Source organism: Mirounga angustirostris, unplaced genomic scaffold (genome assembly GCF_029215605.1).
Source record: "Mirounga angustirostris isolate CCGP_5_RB_7025 unplaced genomic scaffold, mMirAng1.0.hap1 SCAF_1, whole genome shotgun sequence".
Lineage (NCBI taxonomy): Eukaryota > Metazoa > Chordata > Mammalia > Carnivora > Phocidae > Mirounga > Mirounga angustirostris.
The window spans coordinates 44,748,659-44,772,597 of NW_026991709.1; the positions used below are offsets into that span (position 1 = coordinate 44,748,659).

Here is a 23,939-nt window from a genome sequence, read left to right on the forward strand (position 1 = left end):
TAAAAGGTTTTTTTTAAACTATAATCAAAAACAGCTTATTTTCAAAGTGCTATACTAATGTTGTAAATGTTTTGGCCCTTTCTGCTAAGATTTCTGCTATGGGAGCTCCTGGTAGTCAGATGTTAGTTTTTTTTAGCTAAGGTGGGAAGAGAGAAAGGTTTAACCTTTCTTAACCTGACTGCTGAATTGTGCAGGTCCTTTTAAATTATGCCACCTTCTCCAAAGTTCTAGATTCTATTGGTAACGCTGCTGGAAATTCACAGCTGAGTTTCTCTAGAGTTTTGCAAACTGTGATCCACAGGCCAAATTGCCTATTTTGCTGGGCCACACCCATCTGTTTACTCATTGTCTATAGCTGTTCTGGTGCTACCACTGCAGAATTAAGTAGTTGCAACAGAGTCAGAATTATCCACAAGCCTAAAATATTTATTACTTTATCAAACAAAATTGCCAACCCCTGCTCAGATTGCTGCAGACGAGCATCATTCAGTACATCCACGTTCTGCCACCACATTCCTATAAAGCCTGCTTTCCTGCCTCCATTTGGACAGATGCATGAGTCTCATCCTCTGTTCTAGTGACTTAACTAAGTTGGATCCATTATTTCCTGTATCCCATGATCTTTCTCTCTATTTACTAGCTTCACTTTGTCACTGACTTCCTAATTAATAGGGGAAAGTTTGCAGAAGAATTACATTTTCTGGATTCTTTTATATCTGAAAATGTCTTTCAGATAAACACAGTAAATAATTAGTCTGGGGATAGAAAAAAAATTTTTCCCTCTGATTTTAAAGGTACCGCTCTGCTGTCTTACCTTTCATCCCCATGACTTATTCATTCCATAGCTGGAAGCCTATACTTCCCACTATGCTTCATGCAGTTTTTCTCACCTGAGCTCTGTTAGTCCATTAGTCATTTGCTGAAGCCCTGGTTTGAATTTTTACCATCTTAAGCATTAAACTCATATATTTGGTGTTTGGGTTTGTCCTTTGTAGGTGCAGATTTGTTCTGTTTTCTGGCAGACTTCTTCAACTATATCTATCTTCCAAGACTTCTTTTTTTTTTTTTTATCATCCATTGTTACTTTAATTTTTATATTTTCAATTACTGGTGATATTAGTATTATCTGATCAGTTTTCTTCTTTTTTTATATATATTTTTTTTATTCTTATGTTAATCCCCATACATTACATCATTAGTTTTAGATGAAGTGTTCCATGATTCATTGTTTGTGCATAACACCCAGTGCTCCATGCAGAATGTGCCCTCCTCAATACCCACCACCAGGCTAACCCATCCTCCCACCCCCCTCCCCTCTAGAACCCTGTTTGTTTTTCAGAGTCCATCGTCTCTCATGGTTCCCAAGACTTCTATTGAGTATTTTTTTCTATCATCGAATTTCCAGATATTTCTCAATTTTTTCATTATTTCTTTCAACATCCAGATCTTTCTTGATGGATGAAATATCTTATAACACATCATCACTACTTCTTTTAGTTTCTTTGTTTCCATTTTACTATTTTTGCCTCTCTTTCGTATTAGAAACTCTTCTCACATGTCCCATGATTCCTGGCTTTCCACTCATATTCACTAATAAGGTACTTTTTGGTGACTGTGTGAGAATGTAAACATATCTGCAGTAGGTGTCATTTTGGGTGGTTAGGGGATTATTTTATTGGAGATACTCAAATGCCAATATGTGTTTTGTATTTTCCTTGGGAGTATTTATCATTTTTTCTAGAAAAGAATCTGCTGATAGTTTGTGGGAATTAGTGGTCAACTCTTCCTTATAAGACATCCAAGCTATGCCCTTGCCTATTTGGGGTCCTATGTCTCACTCCTGCCCTGTGTCATAATGAGTGTGTCTAAGCCAGAAGTCCATCTATGTTTCCATCATGTGGAATTCTCTCAACAGAGCAATCTCTCCCTTTCTATGACCCACTGTACCCATTAATACTCCTCAACCACTTTCTATTTTTAAATATTGGCTGAACTCTCATCCACTCGAGTCCCATATTTTGTCCTTTGTCCTCGAGGGTTTATATCTAGTGCTTTCCTTTTCTGTTATTAGAGAGACTTCATCGAGGGAAAGGAGATAAGCATATAGTATACTATGATCTTTAACCAGAATCCAGGCCTACTAGATTTTCAATGGTCTACAAAATGAGATAAGCACTGGAAATAAGTATGTTGATTTATAATGTATTGATTTCTGACTTTGTCTCTTATCTTTAACCCTTCCATGTCATTTTTCACAACATGAAATAAGACTACTAGACTTGCTTCCTATGTATCTTCCTAGGTAAACTTTAAACATTAAAAATCAATCAATAGTCTATATTATTCAAAATATTTTATTTAAAGAACACGTTGTGCTTACTTTTGATTAATAAAAAACAAGTGATGGATTGAGAAATAGGCTGATCTGTTTTTATTTCAAGAGAGCAGCTACTGTATGGAAATGCCAGTTTCATAATACGTCAAATAAAAGCTTTTCTATGCATGCAGACTAAAGGCAATATATTTTACTCTTTAGTTATTATTTTTTTGGTTGTTGTTGTTTTCTTTTTTTTTTTTTTAAAGATTTTATTTATTTATTTGACAGAGAGAGACACAGCGAGAGAGGGAACACAAGCAGGGGGAGCGGGAGAGGGAGAAGCAGGCTTCCCACTGAGCAGGGAGCACGATGCGGGGCTCGATCCCAGGACCCTGGGATCATGACCTGAGCCGAAGGCAGACGCTTAATGACTGAGCCACCCAGGCGCCCCTGGTTGTTGTTTTCTAATCAGAAGAAACATAGCATCCATGACAAGTGACATATAGCTTTCATTTTTTCCACTAACATGAGCACTGTCACATTCATGATTTTCCAAAGCAATCATTTGACCTTCCATTATTTAAGAAAAGAACAAAGAAAAATAAACAACAATAAAAATATTTAGCATCTTCCTTTGTTCTACTTGCAGTCTTATATGCCTTCACAAAATGCTTTTTAGAAGTTTCTGAAAATTCTACTGTTTATTAATCTCAACTTCAAAGAGTTATATGATATACATTCGCAGCATTAAAATGTATTTCTCTTTACTTCTTTCTTCCACTGGCCTAAATTTAATGCTTTAAAAATACAAACAAACAAACAAAAAAAACCTCTTGTCCAAATACTATGGGGTTAAACTTAGGAAATATTTGAAACATGGTAATATTGCAGCTGTCGGTCATTTCTTGAGCTTTTAATCCAATAAATAAGACTAGATGTTGTTTATGTGGCTTTAGCAGATGCTCTTGCAGAGCTCACGTAGTAGAGTTGAACCCATTATATTCCCTCTCCAACATGAGAGGTGTGATCTAATCTTGGTGGCTACTGATATTCATGACTAATTTGGAGACATTGAAAATAATATAGTCTTATATTTGGAGTTGCAGGTACCATACCAAAAGTATAGATTTTAAATGGATTAAAAAATCTAAGGACCTGCTTAAATATGTTCCAAGAGTGCCAGATTGGTAAGAACTTTCAGGGTCTATATTCCATGTACTATTTCTATTCTTAAGGACAACAACATTATTATACTGGATGAGAGCAGTAACCACCCCAGTAATGAGAGTGGTCCTCGTGGATGTAATGGAGAAGCATGTGTTTGTCCCTCACTAAGATTCCAGAATGTATGGATGTTTTCTTGACATCTCTGAATTAACTAATTCTATTAATATCAGTGGATCATTTAAATAAGCTTGAAGGTCCTAGTATTTTAAATTTTTCTTAAATTTCATAATTAGTTTAGTAATGTGTGAATTAATTTATGTGAAATACTTAAAATTGTGCCTAGTACCTACTTAGCTATTATTATTGTCACATAATAGGAAGCAGTGAGTAAAAGTATATTAAAAAACAGAAGTTTTTCCTAGTTTTAAAATTGCCAGACTGAAGCTGAAGTTTTACCTATTCTAACAAATTGTAAGCAATATTTTCATAATTCCTAAGGTGACATTCAGTATTAGAGATAACAATTCTGGACTTTAACTTTTTACATCTCTCAACAATGAGATGTATAAAAACATATTCCAAACAAGGAAAGCAAAACTTTACAGTAGCAATACAATCAGAAATTGAAAAAAAATCTGTCAAAGTAGTGAGAGTTTTTAATACACTTCCTTTAATAATTGCCAAATCAACAAGAAAAAAAATCAATGAGGCTAGAGGATGTGAGCAATATAATTAACAAATTCTAGCTGATGAATATATAGAGAGAATAATAAACCTAAATTTGCAGCATCCCATTCTCTTCAAGTACACAAAATATTCATGAAAATTGACTATGTACTGGGCCACAAAACAATTTGCAACAAATCAGGTTTTGTGAAATACATTTGTAACCAAAATACAATTAAGTTAGAAATAAATACTAGAAAAGTAACTTTAAAAATAAGAGAGCTTAAAGCATACTTTAAAATAACTCAGATTATTTTAATATAATTAAATAACATTTAAATACTTCATGAGTTATTTTAATATGCATTTGAAAATCTCTAGAACTAAATAATAATGATAAGGAGGTGTGTGTGGGGGTGGGGTAACCGGGTGATGGGCATTAAGGAGGACATGTGATGTGATGAGCACTGGGTGTTATATGCAACTGATGAATCACTGAACACTACATCTGAAACTAATAATGTAGTATATGTTGGCTAATTGAATTTAAATTAAAAAAAGAAAAACTACATCTTAAAATGTATGGGGTGCAACTAAAACACTTTTAATCCACTTCAAAGGTGGATATATACCCTTAAAATGCTTAGTTTACAAATGAAGAATGTTAAAAATTAATGAGCCAAATAAGCATCCATCTTAACAATTTAGAAAAAGAGAAATAGAATAACCACAAAGGAAATAGAAGAAGGGAAATAGTAAAGGAAAGAACAAAAACAGTAAAATAGAAAACAAAACAGCAACAAAATAAAAAGTTTCCTTAAATATATTAACAAAATTATTAAGCTCTGAAAAAGTAGATTAAAAATATGAGGTATAAGTAAACAATATTACGGATAAAAAAGATAACTACTACTGATAAAACAAATATTTAGAAAGCAGTAGGAAAATACAAACTTTATGACAGTAAAAGCAAAACTAGATAAAGAAACAAGTTTCTAAAAATTGTACATTACAAAAACACGGGAGGGATAGGAACCTAAATTTTCCTATATATATTACTTAAACTATATCAGTCATTAACAATTTTCCCCCCACAAAAGAAATTTCAGATCCAAACTTTGACGGTTTAGAATGTTTTACCAAATATAAATTCAAAAAACAGATAAATCCAATTTTACACAAACTCTTTCAAAGAATATTAAAATTTTACTCCTCAGACAAAACTAAGCTGAAAAAAAGTTTGATTTGTATTTGGAGATTAATGAAATATATGCTGGGCATTTTTTTTTTTTGGTTGAATATATCATTGAACAAAAAGTATTTCTTCACTTCTTTTGACTTTGTTTCAAAGAAATATTTTAAGTGCTGGGGCAACTAGGTATCTTAGTCAGTTAAGCATCCAACTCTTTACTCTAGCTCAGGTCATGATCTCAGGGTCATGGGATCAAGCCCTGCGTTGGGTTCTGCCCTGGGCATGTGCTGGGCATGCAGTCGGTTTAAGATTCTCTCTCTCCCTCTCCCTCTGCCCTCCTCACCACACTTTCTCCCTAAAAAAATATATTTTAAGTGCTTATTGTTCAGTTACTGTGATGGAGTGAAATTATAACAAATTTTAAATTGCAAAAATGTTGCTCTATAATGCTTATAATTAAAAAAATTGATGGTAAAAGCTGATTTAAAAAGTAATAGAAGGAGGCACCTGGGTGGCTCATTCGGTTAAGCAGGGGCCTTTGGCTCAGGTCATGATCCCAGGATCCTGGGATCGAGTCCCGCGTCGGTCTTCCTGCTTGGCGGGGAGCCTGCTTCTCCCTCTCCCTCTGCCTGCCTCTCTGCCTACTTGTGCTCTCTATCTCTCTGGCAAATAAGTAAATAAAATCTTAAAAAAAAAAAAAGTAATAGAAAAAATTGGAACTGATCTCAAAACTCTTTAAAAAGGGATCTGTTAAAATAAGTTATAGGATATGTAATAGCATGGAAACTACACGTATAGTCAAGCCTTGAACAACACGAGTTTGAACTGCACAAGTCTACTTATAAGCATATTTTTTATACTACAGTACTATAAATGTATTCTCTCTTCCTTACTATGCTCTTAATAACATTTTATATTCTCTAGCATACTTCATTGTAAATGCACAGTATATAATACATGTAACATACAAAATACGTGCTAATCGACCATTTATGTTGTTGGTAAGGCTTTCAGTCAATAGTAGGCTATCAGTAGCTAAGTTTTGGGGAGTTAGAAGTTGCATGCAGATTTTTGACTGTGTGAAATTGGCACCCCTAAGCCCCACATTATTCAAGGGTCAACTGTACTGTAATGGTAAGTGAATATAAGAGTCTTAAGTATATACAGAAAAATGCTATATATTATGACTACAACTTTATGAAAAGAAAATTTTAACTTTATGCTTAGGAAATAGATTAGAAGAATATACACCAAAATGAGATTGTATTCCAGTTACTTGGCCTATGGATTTCTTCTCTTCTTTCAAGTTTTTGATCAAGTAAATTTTGTCATTTTAATATCATTGAATTTGGGTTGCTTCTTACATTTGATAACATCCATAGTTTAATTAGCAGCAGTATTTCCTTCTTAAGATTGTACATATAGTACATTCTGCAGTCTAGGACTGGGTGAAAACTATCTTTTGAATAAGTAAATTAAAGAAGCATAAACTTTTTAAAACAATAAATATGATGAATGTCTTCTGAAAGACGAAAGTGATTGAATAAAATTTTACCTAAAAATAAGGTTTACAGTAGTGAAAATAGTACTTTAACATGAAAACAAACTTTCTAAACGTTCGTTGTTTTATTAGAACAACTGCCTATTATTATCCCTTGAGAGTAAATAAAATCACATTAAAATGTCTAGAGTTCTGAATCATGGTTTAATTTACAGAGGTGTAAGTGATTATGCATATTTTCTTTAGTTTAAGATAAAATGATCTAATATAATTTTATTTATAAACATTTAGTATAATAAAGCTATTTCTATTGTTATTAAAAACATTATTTTTAATAATAATTCAGGACACTTACTGGCTGTTTTAGTCAAAATAATTACCTGTGAATATTTGGAAAGATGCTTTTTCTCTTATTTGTGAAAACATTTTGACCACTGCAGTTGACAATCCACTAGCTTCTCTTAGTCATGCTTGTCTAAATGCAAGCCCTCCACTGTGAATACTGATGACTTTTATTGCCTGACTGCATTCCAAAACGTCTTATTTGTGCTAGTGCAGGAGTTCACACAAAATGGGGTAAATGATATTCTCTCATGGTTGCTCTCTCAAACAACATTTGAAAATGTTTAGTGCATATTTTCACATAGAGAGTTAAATACTGATGACCGTGTCTATTGTAAGGATGTTGATTCATGCATTCAATGACCATTAATTGCCCATGGTGTTGTTCCCTAGGATAGACACTGGAGATTGAAATGAAGACAAAACCCCTGTGAGATTATGAGAGAAATGATGTGAATAGAAGTGTTAAAGGGTGCATTAGAGAGTGAAAAAAAAATTACACTTAAAAGGAGGATATTATCCAGGTTAAATGGAAGATAATACTTAAGAACTCACTCTATGACAAGCCTTGTGCTAAGAGCCATCCATATATTATCACAAATTAGGGGCTTAAAAAACACACGAATTATTTTTCTGTCAGAAGTCCAAAATCAGTATCACTGGGTTGAAGTCAGGGTCTTGACAGTACTGGTTCATTCTGGGAACCTATCTCTTTCCTTGACTTCCAGCTTCTAAAGTTTACCTGTATTCCTTGGCTTGGTCCCCTTCTCCATCTCCAAAGCCAGCAGAATAGTATCTTCAGATAGCTCTCTGACCCTCCCACCTCTGTTTTAAGCATCCTATTCCTTCCCTGACTGTCCCTCCTGCCTCCCTCTTCTAAAGACCCCTTGTGATTATGTTGGCCCCACCTGGCTCACCTAGAATAATCCCATCTAAGATCATTAACATAATACACCTACAAAGTCCCTTTGGCTATATAAGGTAACATGTTCACAGATTCTGTGGATTAGACAGTAGCCAACTGTGGCTACTAAACAAATTAAGGGATAAAGATGGGAAAATGGGTTTTAATTGATGCTATTGATTGAATCCCATCCCCCACCCAATTCATATGTTGAAGTCCTAACTCCTGATGTGACTGTATTTGAAAATAGGTCTTCTGTTGGGTTTTTTTTTAAAGATTTTATTTATTTATTTGAGAGAGAGAGAGCAGGGTCAGAGGGAGAAGCAGACTCCCTGCCGAGCAGGGAGCCTGATGCAGGACTCGATCCCGGGACTCCAGGATCATGACCTGAGCCGAAGGCAGTCGCCTAACCAACTGAGCCACCCAGGCGCCCAGGTCTTCTGGTCTTAATTAAGGATGAAGGAGGTCCTAAGGGTGGGGTCCTAATCTGATAGCACTGGTGGCTTTAGAGGAAGAGGGAGAGAGAGAGCTCTCCATTTGGCCTCATCAAGGAATGGCGATATAAAGACACAGGGTAAAGATGGCTGTCTGTAAGCCAGGAAAAGAGCCACAACCAGGAACTAAATCAGATGACACAGTGCTCCTGGACTTAGCAGTTTTCAGAACTGTGAGAAAATAAATTTCTGTTGTTTAAGGCACCCTGGTTATGGTACCTTTTTATAGCAGCCCAAGCAGATTAATACAGAGGCTGATGATAAGATGGCCCCTGAGAAACTTCCAGGTGGTTATACAAATCTAAAGTTCAAGAGAGAAATCTGAGCTACAACTTTAGATTTGCAACTTCACAGCCAAGAGACGGTAGTTGGTGGGAGTGAAAGAGATTACCTGTGATAGTGTATATACTGAAAAGAAAATATAGGTGAGTAAAGAACCATTTGTTCCCAGTAACACCGTTATCCAGGGCAGAGTGCTCAGCAGCCTGATTGTGGGGGGAGCGACGGGCAGTTGGTTGAATTGGTCATTTGTAGGGGGGCGAGGCAGGTGGGCAAGTGGAAATGCCAGGTACCTTTACTTCTCATAACTGCAAAACCTATAGTTAATGTTTTATAAATAAGGAAACAGACACTTGATCCCAGATAAGGGAACGATGACTTGAAGACATTGAGTAACATTCTCTGGCTCACAGAGATTTTTTTAAATTAGATTTTATTTCTAACGTCATTCTTTTTTTTTTTTTTAAGATTATTTTATTTATTCATTTGGAGATAGAGCAAGAGTGAGTGAGAGCACAAGCAAGAGGGAGGGGCAGAGGGGGAGGGACAAGCACACTCCCTGCGGACCAGGAGCCTGAGGCAGGGCTGGATCCCAGGACCCTGGGATCGTGACCTGAGCCAAAGGCAGACGGTTAATTGACTGAGCCACCTAGGTGCCCCAATGTCATTCTTATGATGCCAAAATGGAGAATCAATTTTGGTAGATCATCATGCAGAGTTTTGAAATGTAAATTTTTTTAGTCTAAAGAGGAGCTCTTTCAATATCCCTTCAGGCAAGAAAGGAGGTGGTATGGGAGACCATCTGATAGAGACTAATACACTGGATTAAAAAGGTGCTCTGGGGTAGAGGGATCAGTGAGTTTGAAACGTCAAAATATTGCAAATAAGAGTATCTAGTAGGTAAGTAATGTACTGGACTTATGATGTCAGAAGTAGAGAAAATTTTATCTCCTTGAGGACAGTGTTGCGCTTGGGAGCATGTTTTAACAGAAAAGAATAAAAAGCGTGAGGTACCAACGTGCAGTTATGGAATGAGTAAGTCAGAGGAATAAAAGCATACACAGCATAGAGAACATAGTCCATGGCATCGTAATAGTGTTGGATGGTGACAGGTGGTAGCTACACGTGTGGTGAGCATAGCACAACATATAGACTTGTTGAATCATTGTACACCTCAAACTGATGTAACACTGTGTGCCAAGCATGCCTCAATTAAAAAGAAAGAATTCGGGGCACCTGGGCGCCTCAGTCAGCTAATCCTCTGCCTTCAGCTCAGGTCACAATCCCAGGGTCCCAGGATCGAGCCCCACACCAGGCTCCCTGCTCAGCGGAGAGCCTGCTTCTCCCTCTCCCTCTCCCTCTGCCTACCACTCCTTCTGTTTGTTCTCTTTCTTTCTCTCTCTCTCTGTCAAATAAATAAACAAATAAATAATCTAAAAAAAGGAAAGAAAAAATTAAATTCAATCAATAATAAATAATCTTGTGCCTGAATCATGCGGTTAAATCCTCAACCCCTCCTTGGTGATGCACACATAAACTTCGAGCATATGGCAGATTCATTCATTCAACAAATTATTGAGTACCTATTTGATGCCAGGAATCTTGCTGGGTGCTGAAGTATAAAGATCAATAAGATATGGGCTGTGTCCTTTCATCTGTCGATGGACATCTGGGCTCTTTCCATAGTTTGGCTATTGTGGACATTGCTGCCATAAACATTGGGGTGCAGGTGCCCCTTTGGATCACTACATTTGTATTTTGGGGGTAAAGAAGATGTGTGTGTGTGTGTGTGTGTGTGTATACACACAATGCAATACTACCCAGCCATCAAAAAAATGAAATCTTGCCATTTGCAACGACATGGATAGAACTAGAGGGTATTATGTTAAGTGAAATAACTCAATCAGAGAAAGACAATTATCATATGATCTAACTCATATGTGGAATTTAAGAAAACAGAGGATCATGGGGGAAGAGAGGAAAAAGGTTAAGATGAAATCAGAGAGGAAGACAAAACATAAGAGACTCTTAATCATAGGAACAAACAGGATTGCTGGAGGGGATGAGGGGCTGGCAAATGGGGTAACTGGGTGATGAACGTTAAGGAGGGCAGGTGATGTAATGAGCACTGGATATTATATAAGAGTGATGAATCACTGACCTCTACTTCTGAAACTAATAATACATTATATTTTAATTAATTGAATTTAAATTAAAAATAAAAAAATAAAATGGGGGGAAGGAGGAAGTCTTGTAGTACTGAACACTTAACCTGTGGGAGCTGGTGCTATCTTCATGTTAAGAGTGTGAGAATTGAGTTGAATTGTAGGGCACCCAGCTGGTGTAGAATTGCTTGGTGGTGGTGGGAAAAAACTCCACACGTTGGAATTTGGAGTAGAAGTATATCATAGTTTTGGGCGCTCCTGCCCTATTTCAGATGCATCATGGTGCTACAAGAAGCATATTGTCATGTAAATATTTATTTTTAATACTAGTTTTTAGTGTGATATGCCTAACGATGTTTAAACATTTCCCCGAACCCAATCATTGCAATTAATACTATCATATTAAATTTTGAAACACAAAATAAAAATTATAAAAGATGAGATATAAAAACATTAAAAAATATATATGGTCTCTGCTTTTAGGATGTTTAAAGTTAGTACGGAAAAACATAATGAGTTAATAGCTGAAACCAAGAGGTACTAGCACTAGAATCATAGTTGGTCCAGGATATGGAGAAGCATGAAGCAAGGAGCAATCAACTCAGCCTTTTGAAGGTATGTTTATTGAACAAGCAACTTCAAATTCTTCTTAATGAATCAATCAGATAATATTTTCTTGTCAGGTTGTTGCCAGCCCCTTGACTCACTCCCATGTGTCCTAATAATAAAGGCAGAATTTTATTGAAATGCATGCCCTGTAACACACAATGAAAGGCCCCTGTTGCCTCAAGTAAATAAACAAAGACAAATTTTTATCAAATACAGGGCTTTGTTTGACAGCAGTAGATGTGTTTGCCAGTAGACAGCATACATGCATGAACATCAAATACTGTTTGGAAAGTGCATGCAAAGCGGCACTGCAGGCATGCCTGTGGTCATAGAGACTGGCCACTCCTGACAACTGATGGGGCTGTGAAATTGGAGGCTGATTATGAACAAAAGGACACGTCAACTAGGAAGTTAGTGTAGAGAAACACTTCAGTGCACAGACAAAGCATTAAAATACAGTGTAGCTCTCTAAATGTTAGAGCGGGGGACAGAGATGAATGCACTGAAGTCATGAGTCAACTTTTCAGGTGTCTGGAATGATTGCATTCTTAATGCTTCTGGTTTACTGTCTTGCATTCTCTTATTATATTCCCATCACAAAAATTTGAAGGAATTATGTCATTTAAAAAAAAACTTGCCCAGAAATAAAAAGAGGCTGTCTCATATTTAGAATGTGGTGTAGAAAAAAGTAGATAATATGGGATAATGCATTACTTAATTCATTCACTGAAAAACTCCTTACCCATTGTTTGATGAGGAAATTAAAAAATTCCTTCTCAAGAAGGTCTTAAAGAAATCCTGTTTCCTGACCTAGACTTTAAGAGCCTCGCCAAGAAAGATACTTAGAATAACATATTTAACATATCTTCCATGGATCCAGCATAATTTGAAAAGATTCAGTGGTTACTTTTTAGGACTCAAAAAGCTTTGCAAGTATTTACAAATTAATCTTTCTCTCTCAAAAAGTAGCTAGGAGCTAGGTATTTAGACCTCTCCCCCAATGATACTAAAGCAAGAAAAAATAATGTGACTTCCTCTAATACCACAAAACAAATTAGTGGTGAAGGTGGACATAGAAGCCCTAATTTCTGAGAACCTGTCCTCTCCCATGTCTTAATCAGCTCTTGCTACTGACAAGTCTTGTTAAACATGAGAAATCTCGCATCGTCTTGAATCTTTCTGTGAAGTTGAATCAGAAGCATTCAATATCAAATATCATTTCAACTGGTGTGAAATTATAAATTTTCTAAAAATTGTTCTCTTTCACATGGAGAAGGTGTGCTATGTGTTGGGAAGAAATCCAATAGAGTAGTCACAAGTCCTTGAATACAATTGGGTAGGTGACCCTTCTGATAACATTAATAATAATGGAATTTAATTTAAGACCTCAAAAGACTAATACATCCCTCTAGAGCTAAATTAAAAATTGGCTATATGTTTTTCCCTATGCCTCTTCTTTTTTAACCCTTTCTTTATATGACACTTAAAAATATTCTTCCTGTTGCTGTCACACTCAGGAAGGAAAGAGAATTGTGCACAATTAATTTAAAAAAAAACCTGAATACAGAAGATATTGAGGCATCTCTTAACTGTACACAATGAAAAGAAAGCAAAGGAGACTATGTAATTAAAAAAAAAAAAAAAAGGTTACAGTATTGGAAAATCCCTGTCCTCTAAGATATCCCAACTTTGGGTCTAGAGTTTTTCCTCCCTCATTTATTCATTTTGTTCATTCAACAAATATTAAAGAGTTGCTTATTATGTCCTAGGTACTGTGGATATAACAAAAGATAGAGATGCCAAGGCCCATGCCTTCCTGACTATTATAGTTGATCTGGTCAAGGGAAGATTTTTGAAATGGAGCAATACATACCAAATGTATAAGATTGTTAAAAATGAATTTCAAAGAAATTTCAAATAGTCAAAAGTGCTATACAGTAAATATGCTAAAAAGTGCTATACAGTAAATATGCTAATACTCTCAAGCAAAGATCCCAGGAACACACTGTAGTTGAAAAAGTTGGGTTTGTTGTTCATTTCAGCAAGGGAAAACACACAGCATGTGCAACTGTAGTGTGTGTCAGTAAGGGAATGTTAGATGAAACTTATTATAGGATTTGGGCCTTGATTGGGTGATGTAGGCAATCTAAGGAAGCAGGAGTTTGCTCTAAGATGAGATGCTGTCAGAAAGCAGCAACAATTCTGTAATTGAGTATGTGTTTGGCTTTATATTAAGTATTTTTATTCCATTTTTATTGACCCATATAGTTGACACACAATGTTACATTAGTTTCAGTTATACAACATAGTGATTCAACAACTGTATACATTATGCTATATTCATCACAAGTGTAACTACCACCTGCACGATGCAACACTGTTACTATACCATTGACTATATTCCCTATGCTGAGCCTTTCATCCCCATGACTTATTCATTCCATAGCTAGAAGCCTGAACCTCCCACTCCCCTTTACCCCATTTTGCCCATCTTGCCACCCACTCCCCTTTGGCAATCACCAGTTCTCTGTATTTATAGGGCTGTTTCTGCTTTTTTTCTTTATTTATTTTGTTTTTTAGATTCCACACATCGGTGAAATGATATGGTATTTGTCTGTCTGACTTATTTCACTTAGCATAATACCCTCTAAGTTCATCCATGTTATTGCAAATGGCAAAATCTCATTCTTTTTATTGGCTGAGTTATGTATATATACCACATCTTCTTTATCTGTTGTGTATATATGCCACTCTTCTTTATCCATTTGTTGGATACTTGGTTGTGTATATATACTACATCTTCTTTATCCATTTGCCTATCAATGGGCACTTAGGTTGCTTCCATATCTTGGCTATTATGAATAATGCTGCAGTGAACATGGGAGTGTAGATATATCTTCAATATCCTTTTTTCACTGGGGGGGGGGTAAATACCCAGTAGTAGAATTACTGAATCATATGGTTTTTCTATTTTTTTTTTTAATTTTTGAGGAGCCTCCATACTGATTTCCACAGTGGCTGCACTAATTTATATTCCCACCAACAGTGCTTTACCCTGTTGATGAGATAGACATTCTCACCCAAGGGCCATGGGATGCCAAACACACAACACCTTACATTAGACAGATGAGATTGGTAGATATTTATTAATTATATGTATCCACAGCCTGGGGTGGGGAAGAAGACACCACACAGGACCACCTAGAGGTTACCCTTGGAAACCTAGCAAATAACCAGGGGCCTGTGAAAGGCAAGCTTTGTAGCACCATTAAGATGAGGTGCCCCCTGGTTCCCTTAGGAAGATGTGATTGGCTTGTTTGAATCATTCCACAGACTGGCAGGAAAGTGAAACCTGCTATTCAGGGTTAAGGAAGAATGATATCTGATCCATTTGATAAAGAGGGATGTTTGGCTAGAGGACCTTATGTATGGGAGAAGAGTGGGAGGGAGAGCCTTTGGGAAGGCTATTTGAGCCCTTCCCAATTTCCCCCAGATATTAAAGCAGCACATAATATTGGGCCTTAATTTTAGGACTTATACTACAGTATCTTAATGAATTTTATCTACATGGAGAGGAGACTAGAACAAGGATAAGGTTATAATTGGTAAAGAAGCAGCAGTTACTCATTTTAGCCAAGAGAGGAGGGCATATTTAGCATTTTGGCATGTGACCTTGCCTTTGTGCTTAGGCAAAATTATGCAGTGACCTTGCTCTGTCTCATTTTATCATGGTCTCAGGGTGACCTTGTCAAGTCTGGTATAGTGTGTGATAGGAAAATAACATAGCCCAGCTCTGAGACTGAGGCCAGCTTCTGATTGTAGAGCTGCTAATTTTTTTCTTTCTCATTTGGGAAGGAACTAATAGTAGTGGGGTTTTAAATTAGATGGATTGATAAGAGAAAGTTTTATGAAGGAGGGACCTTGAATCTTGGCCTTCACTGCTAATAAGAAGCCACCCACATAGAGAGGGACTGAGGAGGATGGAGTCAAGGAGGGAGGGGGACAATTTGTGGAGAGCATTCCTGTCAGAAGGAAATAGCAAATGTGAAGAATGAAGTATCTCATTAGACCTGAGAGATATGTTCTAAAAAGCCACTGGGAGTGTGGCTCTTTGCTTCAGTGACTCTCAAGGGGTTGGAAGTAGGGGAGAACCAGAATCTCTGGACAAGGGGAAGAAAATTTTGGAAAGCCTCCAGGGGGTTGGGAGATGATAATCCTCCAGGATGGATCGTCCCTCACTACCTCCACCATTCCCCTACAGCTTTAATTTGGTTATGTAGACTTTATATGGAAAATCCAATACTAACTATTATTATAGCATAATAACAAAATGTTAATAATAATAAACATCCCAGACCACAAAGAATAGTGGTTGTAAGCATGGACCCTGGACCCAGACTTCCTGGGTTCAAATTACAGTGTTAGCTATGTCACTTAGCTACACTTTCTAGCTGTGTCACCATAGACAAGTTACTTAGTTCATGTATCTCAGCTTCTTCAACTGTAAAATGGAGATAATAATGGTACCTACCTCAAAGGTTTGTTGTCAAGGTTAAAATATATATTTAGTTTTTGGACCTGACTCATGGTAAGCACTGTATAAGGGCTACATGTGTAATAATGATGGTGACAATGATTGGTAAAGGAAAAAAATCTGTAGTTAACACCATATTCCTATAGTCACAAGTTAATCATGGACTAACCAGGATTATATAAATGTCCACACATCTTATTGAGGAATGGTTTATCTTATTTATGGTTATGTACGGGGCCTCCATTCTTACTGCAAGGACAGTAGTATAATGGATCAGTCTTTAGCGATATCTTAAACTATGCATTTAATTTAAAATATTTTTTCCTCTCTGATATGTCTGATACATCCAGGTCTACCACAGATAAGGGCTTTAATACATTCTGTAACTGAATTTTTTGGACTTTGCCTAAAGAATGCACTAGGAGCCTCAGATCTTTAATTGAGGCAACCATATTTAGTGTCACTGAAATAAGTGTGATAACAGCTTGATCGTGCAGTTTGACATAAAGAAAATACCTGCATGGTGATAATAGGATACATGAATTTCAGACAACAGAAAACCAAAGAAAATTACCACTCTGCCTGTCTTGATCAAATAACAACAGAGTTTTCTGTTCATTTCACTATATTCAAAAGCTTATTTGGATTACTATGAAATGTTAACAGAAAATCACTTGGATTATGGGCTCATGGCAGGTGAGGAGTTTTAAAATATTGCTAAGTTTTTATATTTATTAGCAGACTTATTAAGTCAAAGTAAAAGAAAAAAAAGAAGAAAAGAAATATCTGTCTTGTCTAGATACTCATGTAACAAACCACAGTGATCTGAGAAGGAATTTCAAGTATCTTAGTAGGCCTGCATGTATCGGACATTAACTTAAATTTATATACATACCTTTTCTGTCAAAGTTCAGAGCCTCAGTAGAAAAATGTTGAACATCTCCATCAATTGCCATTTTTTATGTCTGGGAGAAAATCTTTTGAAAAATAAAAGAAACATTACTAACAAAACTGAAAAACTATGGCTTCTTTTTCCTGTGAGCATAAGAACATTTAACCCCCAACAGGTTGAGAGCATCATTAAGTAAAAAAGATTTTTCTTGTTTTGATGTCAAATTAAGCAAGATTTGTAAAACTCCAGTATCATATGCACTGAACTTAGGGACCCCACTGTAGTCTGTGTTTTCTGCTTGCTTATTGTTGGTTTAACATGTATAGAGTAAACCCTCTCATTAGACTGTTTTTTATTTCTAATGGACATGTTTGCACATAATTTAGGAAGCAATATTTTGGTTTGTTTCCTTCCTAGGTTGTTTTTGTTTTTTTGTTTTTTGTTTTTACTTAAACAATATCTTAGCATTTATACCAAGAAGTAGTTAATATTGATGTATAGTCAACATTAAGATGACTATAATGAATTGGTCCAAAGAAAATACAGATAACTGAAATCTATGGTACTGCAAAAATTTGATTTGGGCCTCTACACTTAAATTTACATTGCATTGAACTATTAGCCAGACCTGCTAGCTAATAAACCAATTGAGGATAGTTTAATTTTCATTTCTTTGACCCTTCCGAAGATTCATATAACTTAAGGCACATGAATAGCGCTTTACAGTTGATAAGAACTTTTACATATATCATCACTTTTGATCTTCCCAATATCCTTATGAGGAAGGGACATTATAGAATTATGGAAGACTTTATTATCTTCACTTTCCAGATTAATAAATTGGTGATCAAGCATCATACTCTTAAGTAAATGCAGGTAATTAGCCTCAGAAAACCTAAGTCTGGAATTTTAAGCTTTATTGAACTTATTGCCTTGCACTGAAAAAAATTCCAACCTTCTTTCCCACAATAACCCCTCTAGTGATCCTTGTGTCTATATGGCTTCCAACCTTTGAAGCTTTGTCTTCACTTTTCTCACTCCTTGTCTGGAATGTCACTGCTTTTCTTGAATATCCAAACAGCACCCATCACTCAAGGTCCAGCAAAAGATTGACCTGCTCCAAAAAGTCTTCCAGATCCAACTGTTCTTACTTAAAGAATACAGCGTTTGCAGAGATTGGTTCTTATGTTCTTAAGTGTTTTATTTATGTTCAGCTGAACTCTTCTACTCAACTGTAAGCTCCTAAGAACAGAGACCAACTGTTATACTTCTTTGAAACTCACAGCCCTCTATCACTGGATATATATGTAGTAAATTCATCATAAATATTTGGCTATTATTCCTTACTGCCCAATGAAGCCATTGCTGAGCCATAGATCATCTTACTATATCTGTATTCCAGCCATGTGACTTGTAATTTAGTTTGTATAATCACCTATTATAGTTGAGTTCAGTGTAGTCATTTCAATATGTTCATATACCAGTTGACCCATGCATTGATTTCTGATGGTAGTGAAGCTCGGGCATATGGCCTCCAGGGTCAAATCCACTACACATGCCTGATGGATTCCCTGAATAGAGAGATATTTGGCCCAAAAATCAGTATTAAGAACAGGAACAGGAAATGTTATGCAGTGATTGCTTTTCTATAGAATTACATTAGCATCACTCATTCTGCTAGTCATAATTTCTGTGCAGATCAGGGATATCTATCAATGGTAGTTCCTGTCCTACCCCATAGGAAAATGCATTCCGTTATTCATTATAAATGATGCTGATCAAGCATATTGTCATTACAAATTTAATTTGCAAGAAAGAAAATTCCATATAGAAATGACATCCTTAACATTCATTATGTTAAAAAACAAAAAGATGGTAACGTGACAATTCAGTTGCACTCTGTTTAAACAAACAACTGCTTTTGTTCATATTTTAAGGAGAATTTGGAGAAGTCTGTAGTGGGCGTTTGAAGACACCAGGGAAAAGAGAGATCCCCGTTGCCATCAAAACTTTGAAAGGTGGCCACATGGATCGACAAAGAAGAGATTTTCTAAGAGAAGCTAGTATCATGGGTCAGTTTGACCACCCAAATATCATTCGACTAGAAGGTGTTGTCACAAAAAGTAAGTACTGATTTTCTTCATTACTTCTTTTATGTATCTATCTCCGTTCCTTAAAAAACAAACAAACAAAACTTTAATAGCAGTACCATAGCCATTAAGGGGATAACTTAGTTTGGATATCATCCTCTGATATCACCCCTCATAGTCTTGATATTAGGCTACGACATTATCAGAGTTTGCATTGGTCACCAAACAGCTTTGAAATGGTATTTATTAGCTATAAATCATTTGCTAATTTAACTTGAAGTAATGAATCAAAAGTAAAGTATTATAGTTTTTTTCTAATCTCTATAAGCTATTCACTTCTAAAGCTGCTAAAATTTCAGTATTAATAGAAGAAACAGTTTAAATATTTTGGGTCATTAAGGTAAAATACTTCTGTTTGGAAAAAATCTCATATACAAATAGAGATGCTTTATCTGAAGTAAGACTTTTACATCTACGTAATGGAACCCATCTACACAAATGCCATTAGAATTAAATTATTTTAATTTATATAAAATGGATAAAAGAATTACAACTTCAAGAAAAAAAATCCTGTTTTTACAGAAATAGTGGGATCAAAGCCATTCCTTTGAAGTTTCTTAAAAATACAAAATTAATCTTATACTCTAATAAATAGATTGCTATATAGGACACAAACCTTAACTATATTTCTCCTTATTTTATTCACTAATGAGTTATAACATATAAAACCCAACAGAGAATGGCATTGAAAAAACTCATAAAAAATAATTTCAATCTTTGAGAAGCATTTTTTTCATAAAACTGAAATTTCTTTTAAAACCATTTGTATGACATTGAAATTTCATGTCATATTTGAAAGCAGGGAAGTATAAAAGCCTTACAAAAAACATTAATTGACTGTGTGTTCCAAAGTCCCTCTCACAAGGCATTGACCAACATGCTGCCCAAGGGGAGCAGAAGATTATTGACAGCCTCAATAGTCTGAAAGACACAAAAGAATACTTTTTTTTCTTTTTTATGGTTATCCATTTTTTTATTTCAAGTTTTTATTTAAATTCCAGTTATTTAACATATAGTGTAATACTAGTTTCAGGAGTAGAATTCAGTGATTCATCACTTACATACAACAGCCAGTGTTCATCACAAGTGCCCTCCTTAATACCCATCCCCCATCTAGCCCATCCCCCACCCCCCTCCCTCCATCAATCCTCAGTTTGTTCTCTATAGTTAAGTCTCTTATGGTTTGCTTCCTTCTCTCTTGATGACAGCTGTTGAACTGGTCTTTTACTTCAGTGACCTTAATGGGGCCTGCCAGTATTTAGGCCCTTCTCTTGTTCTCTCCATTGATTCTGGGCTTGTCCACGTGACTGGCCTTGGCTAATGGGACATTAACACGTGCGATGCAAGTGGAAGCATCTTACATGTCTGCACTTTGGATCCTGTCGTCTTGCAACACTCGTTCCTGTAACTCAGCCTCCAGTACTGAGCAAAGCCAGTCCATATGCTGAGGCTTCAAGCAGTATTGCAGAGAGGAGGAAAACTAGAATGTCTAGTCCACAGCTCTGTCTGAGCCCCCTGAGACAGCTTGACTGCCAGGCTTGCAATAAGCCATCTCAGACATTGCAACCTCTCCCCACCACCACCACCACCACCACCAGATGGCTGTAGCTGCCATTGACATCTTATAGAGCAAAGGAACCGCCCAGCTCAATCCAGTCAACCCATAAAGATTTTGAGAGAAGATAAAATGACTGTTGTTTTAAGCCACAAAGTTTTGAAAAGTTAGAAATCTACTCCTGCCGCTTAAGACTTGTGCAGCTTTAGGTAAATTATTTACCATCTCTCCTTTACTTCCACATCTATAAAAATAGGGCCAATATAATTCTACTCCATAGGAAATAATGTAAGGATTAAATTTGTAAATGTATAAAGCATTTAGCATAGTATGTGTCATAATAAGCCACATTAAATGGTAGCCATTATTGGTGCTATGTGCCAGGCACTTTACACAAATAGTTTACCATTTCATTTTCACAGCAACTATTCTATCATTATCCACTGAAGCTCAGACAGGTTAATTAACCGGCAGAAAGACCTCTAACCCATAGTAAGTAGCATGGCAGGTATTCAGGCTGAGGTCTTTTTGACTCTAAAACCCATGGGGTGTGTGTGTGTTGGGTTTTTTTTTTTCTTTTTTCTATATCTACATGAATCAACCAGTTTTATACTTTAATTATCTTTATCTTATCTGAATTAAATAACATTAAATAAATGACAATCTGAATAAAATCATATAGTACTACTTTTTAAAATAAAGTAAATAAATAAAATAAATAAATTAAATAAAATAAAATTTGGAAAGATCCAGCTATACCACAATAGCTAGCAAAGACTATAATTTAAAAGAGAGAGAAGAAATAACATGTTAATTATTTCATTTATATTTTCTGAATTCCTTGTCATTAATTTAGCATGAACTTTTCAAGTCATTCCTTCTGTCTTATATCTCTCTGGAAGGAAAAATGTAATTTTGAAGTTGGGTTGTGAATCTTCCCAAAGCATTTAAAATAACTTAAATATTATGTTGAAGTCTTCTTACATGTATTTTTGCACGTAATATCTGGAAATAAGTGTTGAACAATAAATTTAGAGGTTGAAAGGTATTAGATCTTTTTTCTCCCTTTGATGAATAACATTATGTGACTTTGTCATATATTCCTATGTGTTTTATTCACATATCATCATATATTTTATATGCATATATATACATAAAAGTATATGAAAAGGAAAATGATTTATAGCCCTATGAAGTAGTAAGATTTATTTATCCTAAGTCAGCTGAATAGGTTTAATGAGATAGTCGGTGGCATTTGTCTGCCAGTTTGAAATACTCCATTTATTTCACATAAACATGCAAATAGCTGACACAGTGATTGTTTCTCATCTCTGACAATCTAGTCTCAAAAGGGAACCAGTGACCTCCACATAGCCAGATTTGTATGCTCCCTAAGTCAAGGCCCTTGTTCCATTTCAAGAAAAAGAAAGAAGTGGGGGCAGCAGGGATGGAAGGAAAAGACAAAAAATGATCATTGAGAAAGGACAGACTCAATATGCTTTTGAGTGGCAATCATCGTTACAGTTTTAACTTGTACGAGTGAGCCCCAAATAATGGTGTTGTGCCACTGCTGAGGTGGGTGTTAGAGATGGAGAAAGGAGTAATTCACACAAAGATAAGTGGGCATATTTATACTGTATCTTCTTGACTCCAGTGCTATGAGATTTTTAAGACAAAGGCAATAAATAAATGAATACCTCATTCCCATAAATACATGGTAATTGTTCCAAAATTGCCCTTAAGTAGCTAAAAGATAGCTAGCAATTAATACTCCCTAAGGACTACCATATTGCATAAAAGATAATACTGACAAAGCTAAAGATGCAGGATAGGTTTATGCAGTCATGTTAGTAAAGTATCCTGGGGTTCTGAGAAATAAACACACAGACTCTCGGTTGAAAGTAATGCAAAATTATAGATCAAAATCTTCATCAGATCCTTTTATAAATTCTTAATATGCATACTTTTTATCTTATGTATATGTTTTATCTCTGAGAGATACATATTACAAAGTTCTTGGGAACACTTTTGCTCTTTCATATTCAGGCGTATAACTTTAATTTTATTTTAAACTTTAAAGTTAAATGATGAAAAGCTGTATGATATAAAAAATATGTATGATAAAAGTTGAACCTACTTATTTGATACACATCACAATTTCATTAACCTGTTAAGATAAAACTGATATAAAAAGAGATTAATTGAGCTAAACCATATGTTCAGCACATACATTTTCTCCAAGAAGCAAATAGAGGCCATTAGTTAGAGAACAGACTTGTAGCCATTAGGAGCATGGATAGTAGCAATTTGTAACTGGTAAAGTATACACCAGTGTCATTAATTACATAACCAAAAGAGAAAGTGCTACTCTTCTATAAAGAGATAAGAATTGTGGTTAGATAATGAAGCGATACAGTGCTGTAACCACACTCCAGAAGACCGGGCCTGGCAGTTTAAATCATGACAATAGAAGAAACAAGAGAGGACTAATGAAGTTCCCATCTCCCAGCTTAGTAGCTGATAATTAAATTTAGATAGAACAGCTACATCTCTAACAAATCATAGATCTAGAAAGGAGTAGTAGAAGCCAATCAGGATAGCAAACAAACTCCCAAACATCACTTCATTGTTGGACATCTCTAACGACTCTGTGGGACAGTATGGAAGCCTCAACAGGAAGTGCTGGGCCTGCCAAACCCTCTTTAAATATGCCAGGATATTGTGAGTTCCTTCCAGTCAGTTTTAGTGGGTCCACACAGGCTCTAAGTCAGAGAGCAGATTCGTCAGTCAAATACGTTGTACAGAAAATGCACAAGAACTGCCTCTCTGGTCCCACAATTACATTCTACTTGTCAAGTGATACATTGTCCAAGGTTTTAACTATTGCTGTTGCCTCCAATATGATACCTGCCTCTCCACCAGGTTGTGTATTCTCCTGCCTGTTAGAGTCTCGGGCAAGTCACTCAATGTCTTTAGGCCTCATTTTTTTTTCCTCTGCACAAAAAGACTGAAAAGTGCAGATTGGACTAGAAAACACTGAAGGTCACATCTATCCCTAATATTTTGTGTTCCGTTCCTTTGCCAAAGGAAGAGAGTCACAAGATGTTGGTGAGGAAAATTTCTACTGTGATAACTTATCACCCCACTTCTAACTTTTTTTTTAATAACTTCG

The 23,939-nt window shown here is 35.8% G+C and overlaps 1 protein-coding gene across 1 annotated transcript in view; it reads left to right on the forward strand.

Annotated features, from left to right (window-relative positions):
• EPHA6 (EPH receptor A6) overlaps window positions 1–23,939 on the forward strand; it is an 833,569-nt gene that overhangs the window by 618,007 nt on the left and 191,623 nt on the right. Inside the window, exon 11 of the mRNA XM_064580423.1 lies at window positions 19,000–19,185. Coding sequence (XP_064436493.1) covers window positions 19,000–19,185 — 186 coding nt within the window. The remainder of the gene's footprint in view (window positions 1–18,999; window positions 19,186–23,939) is intronic.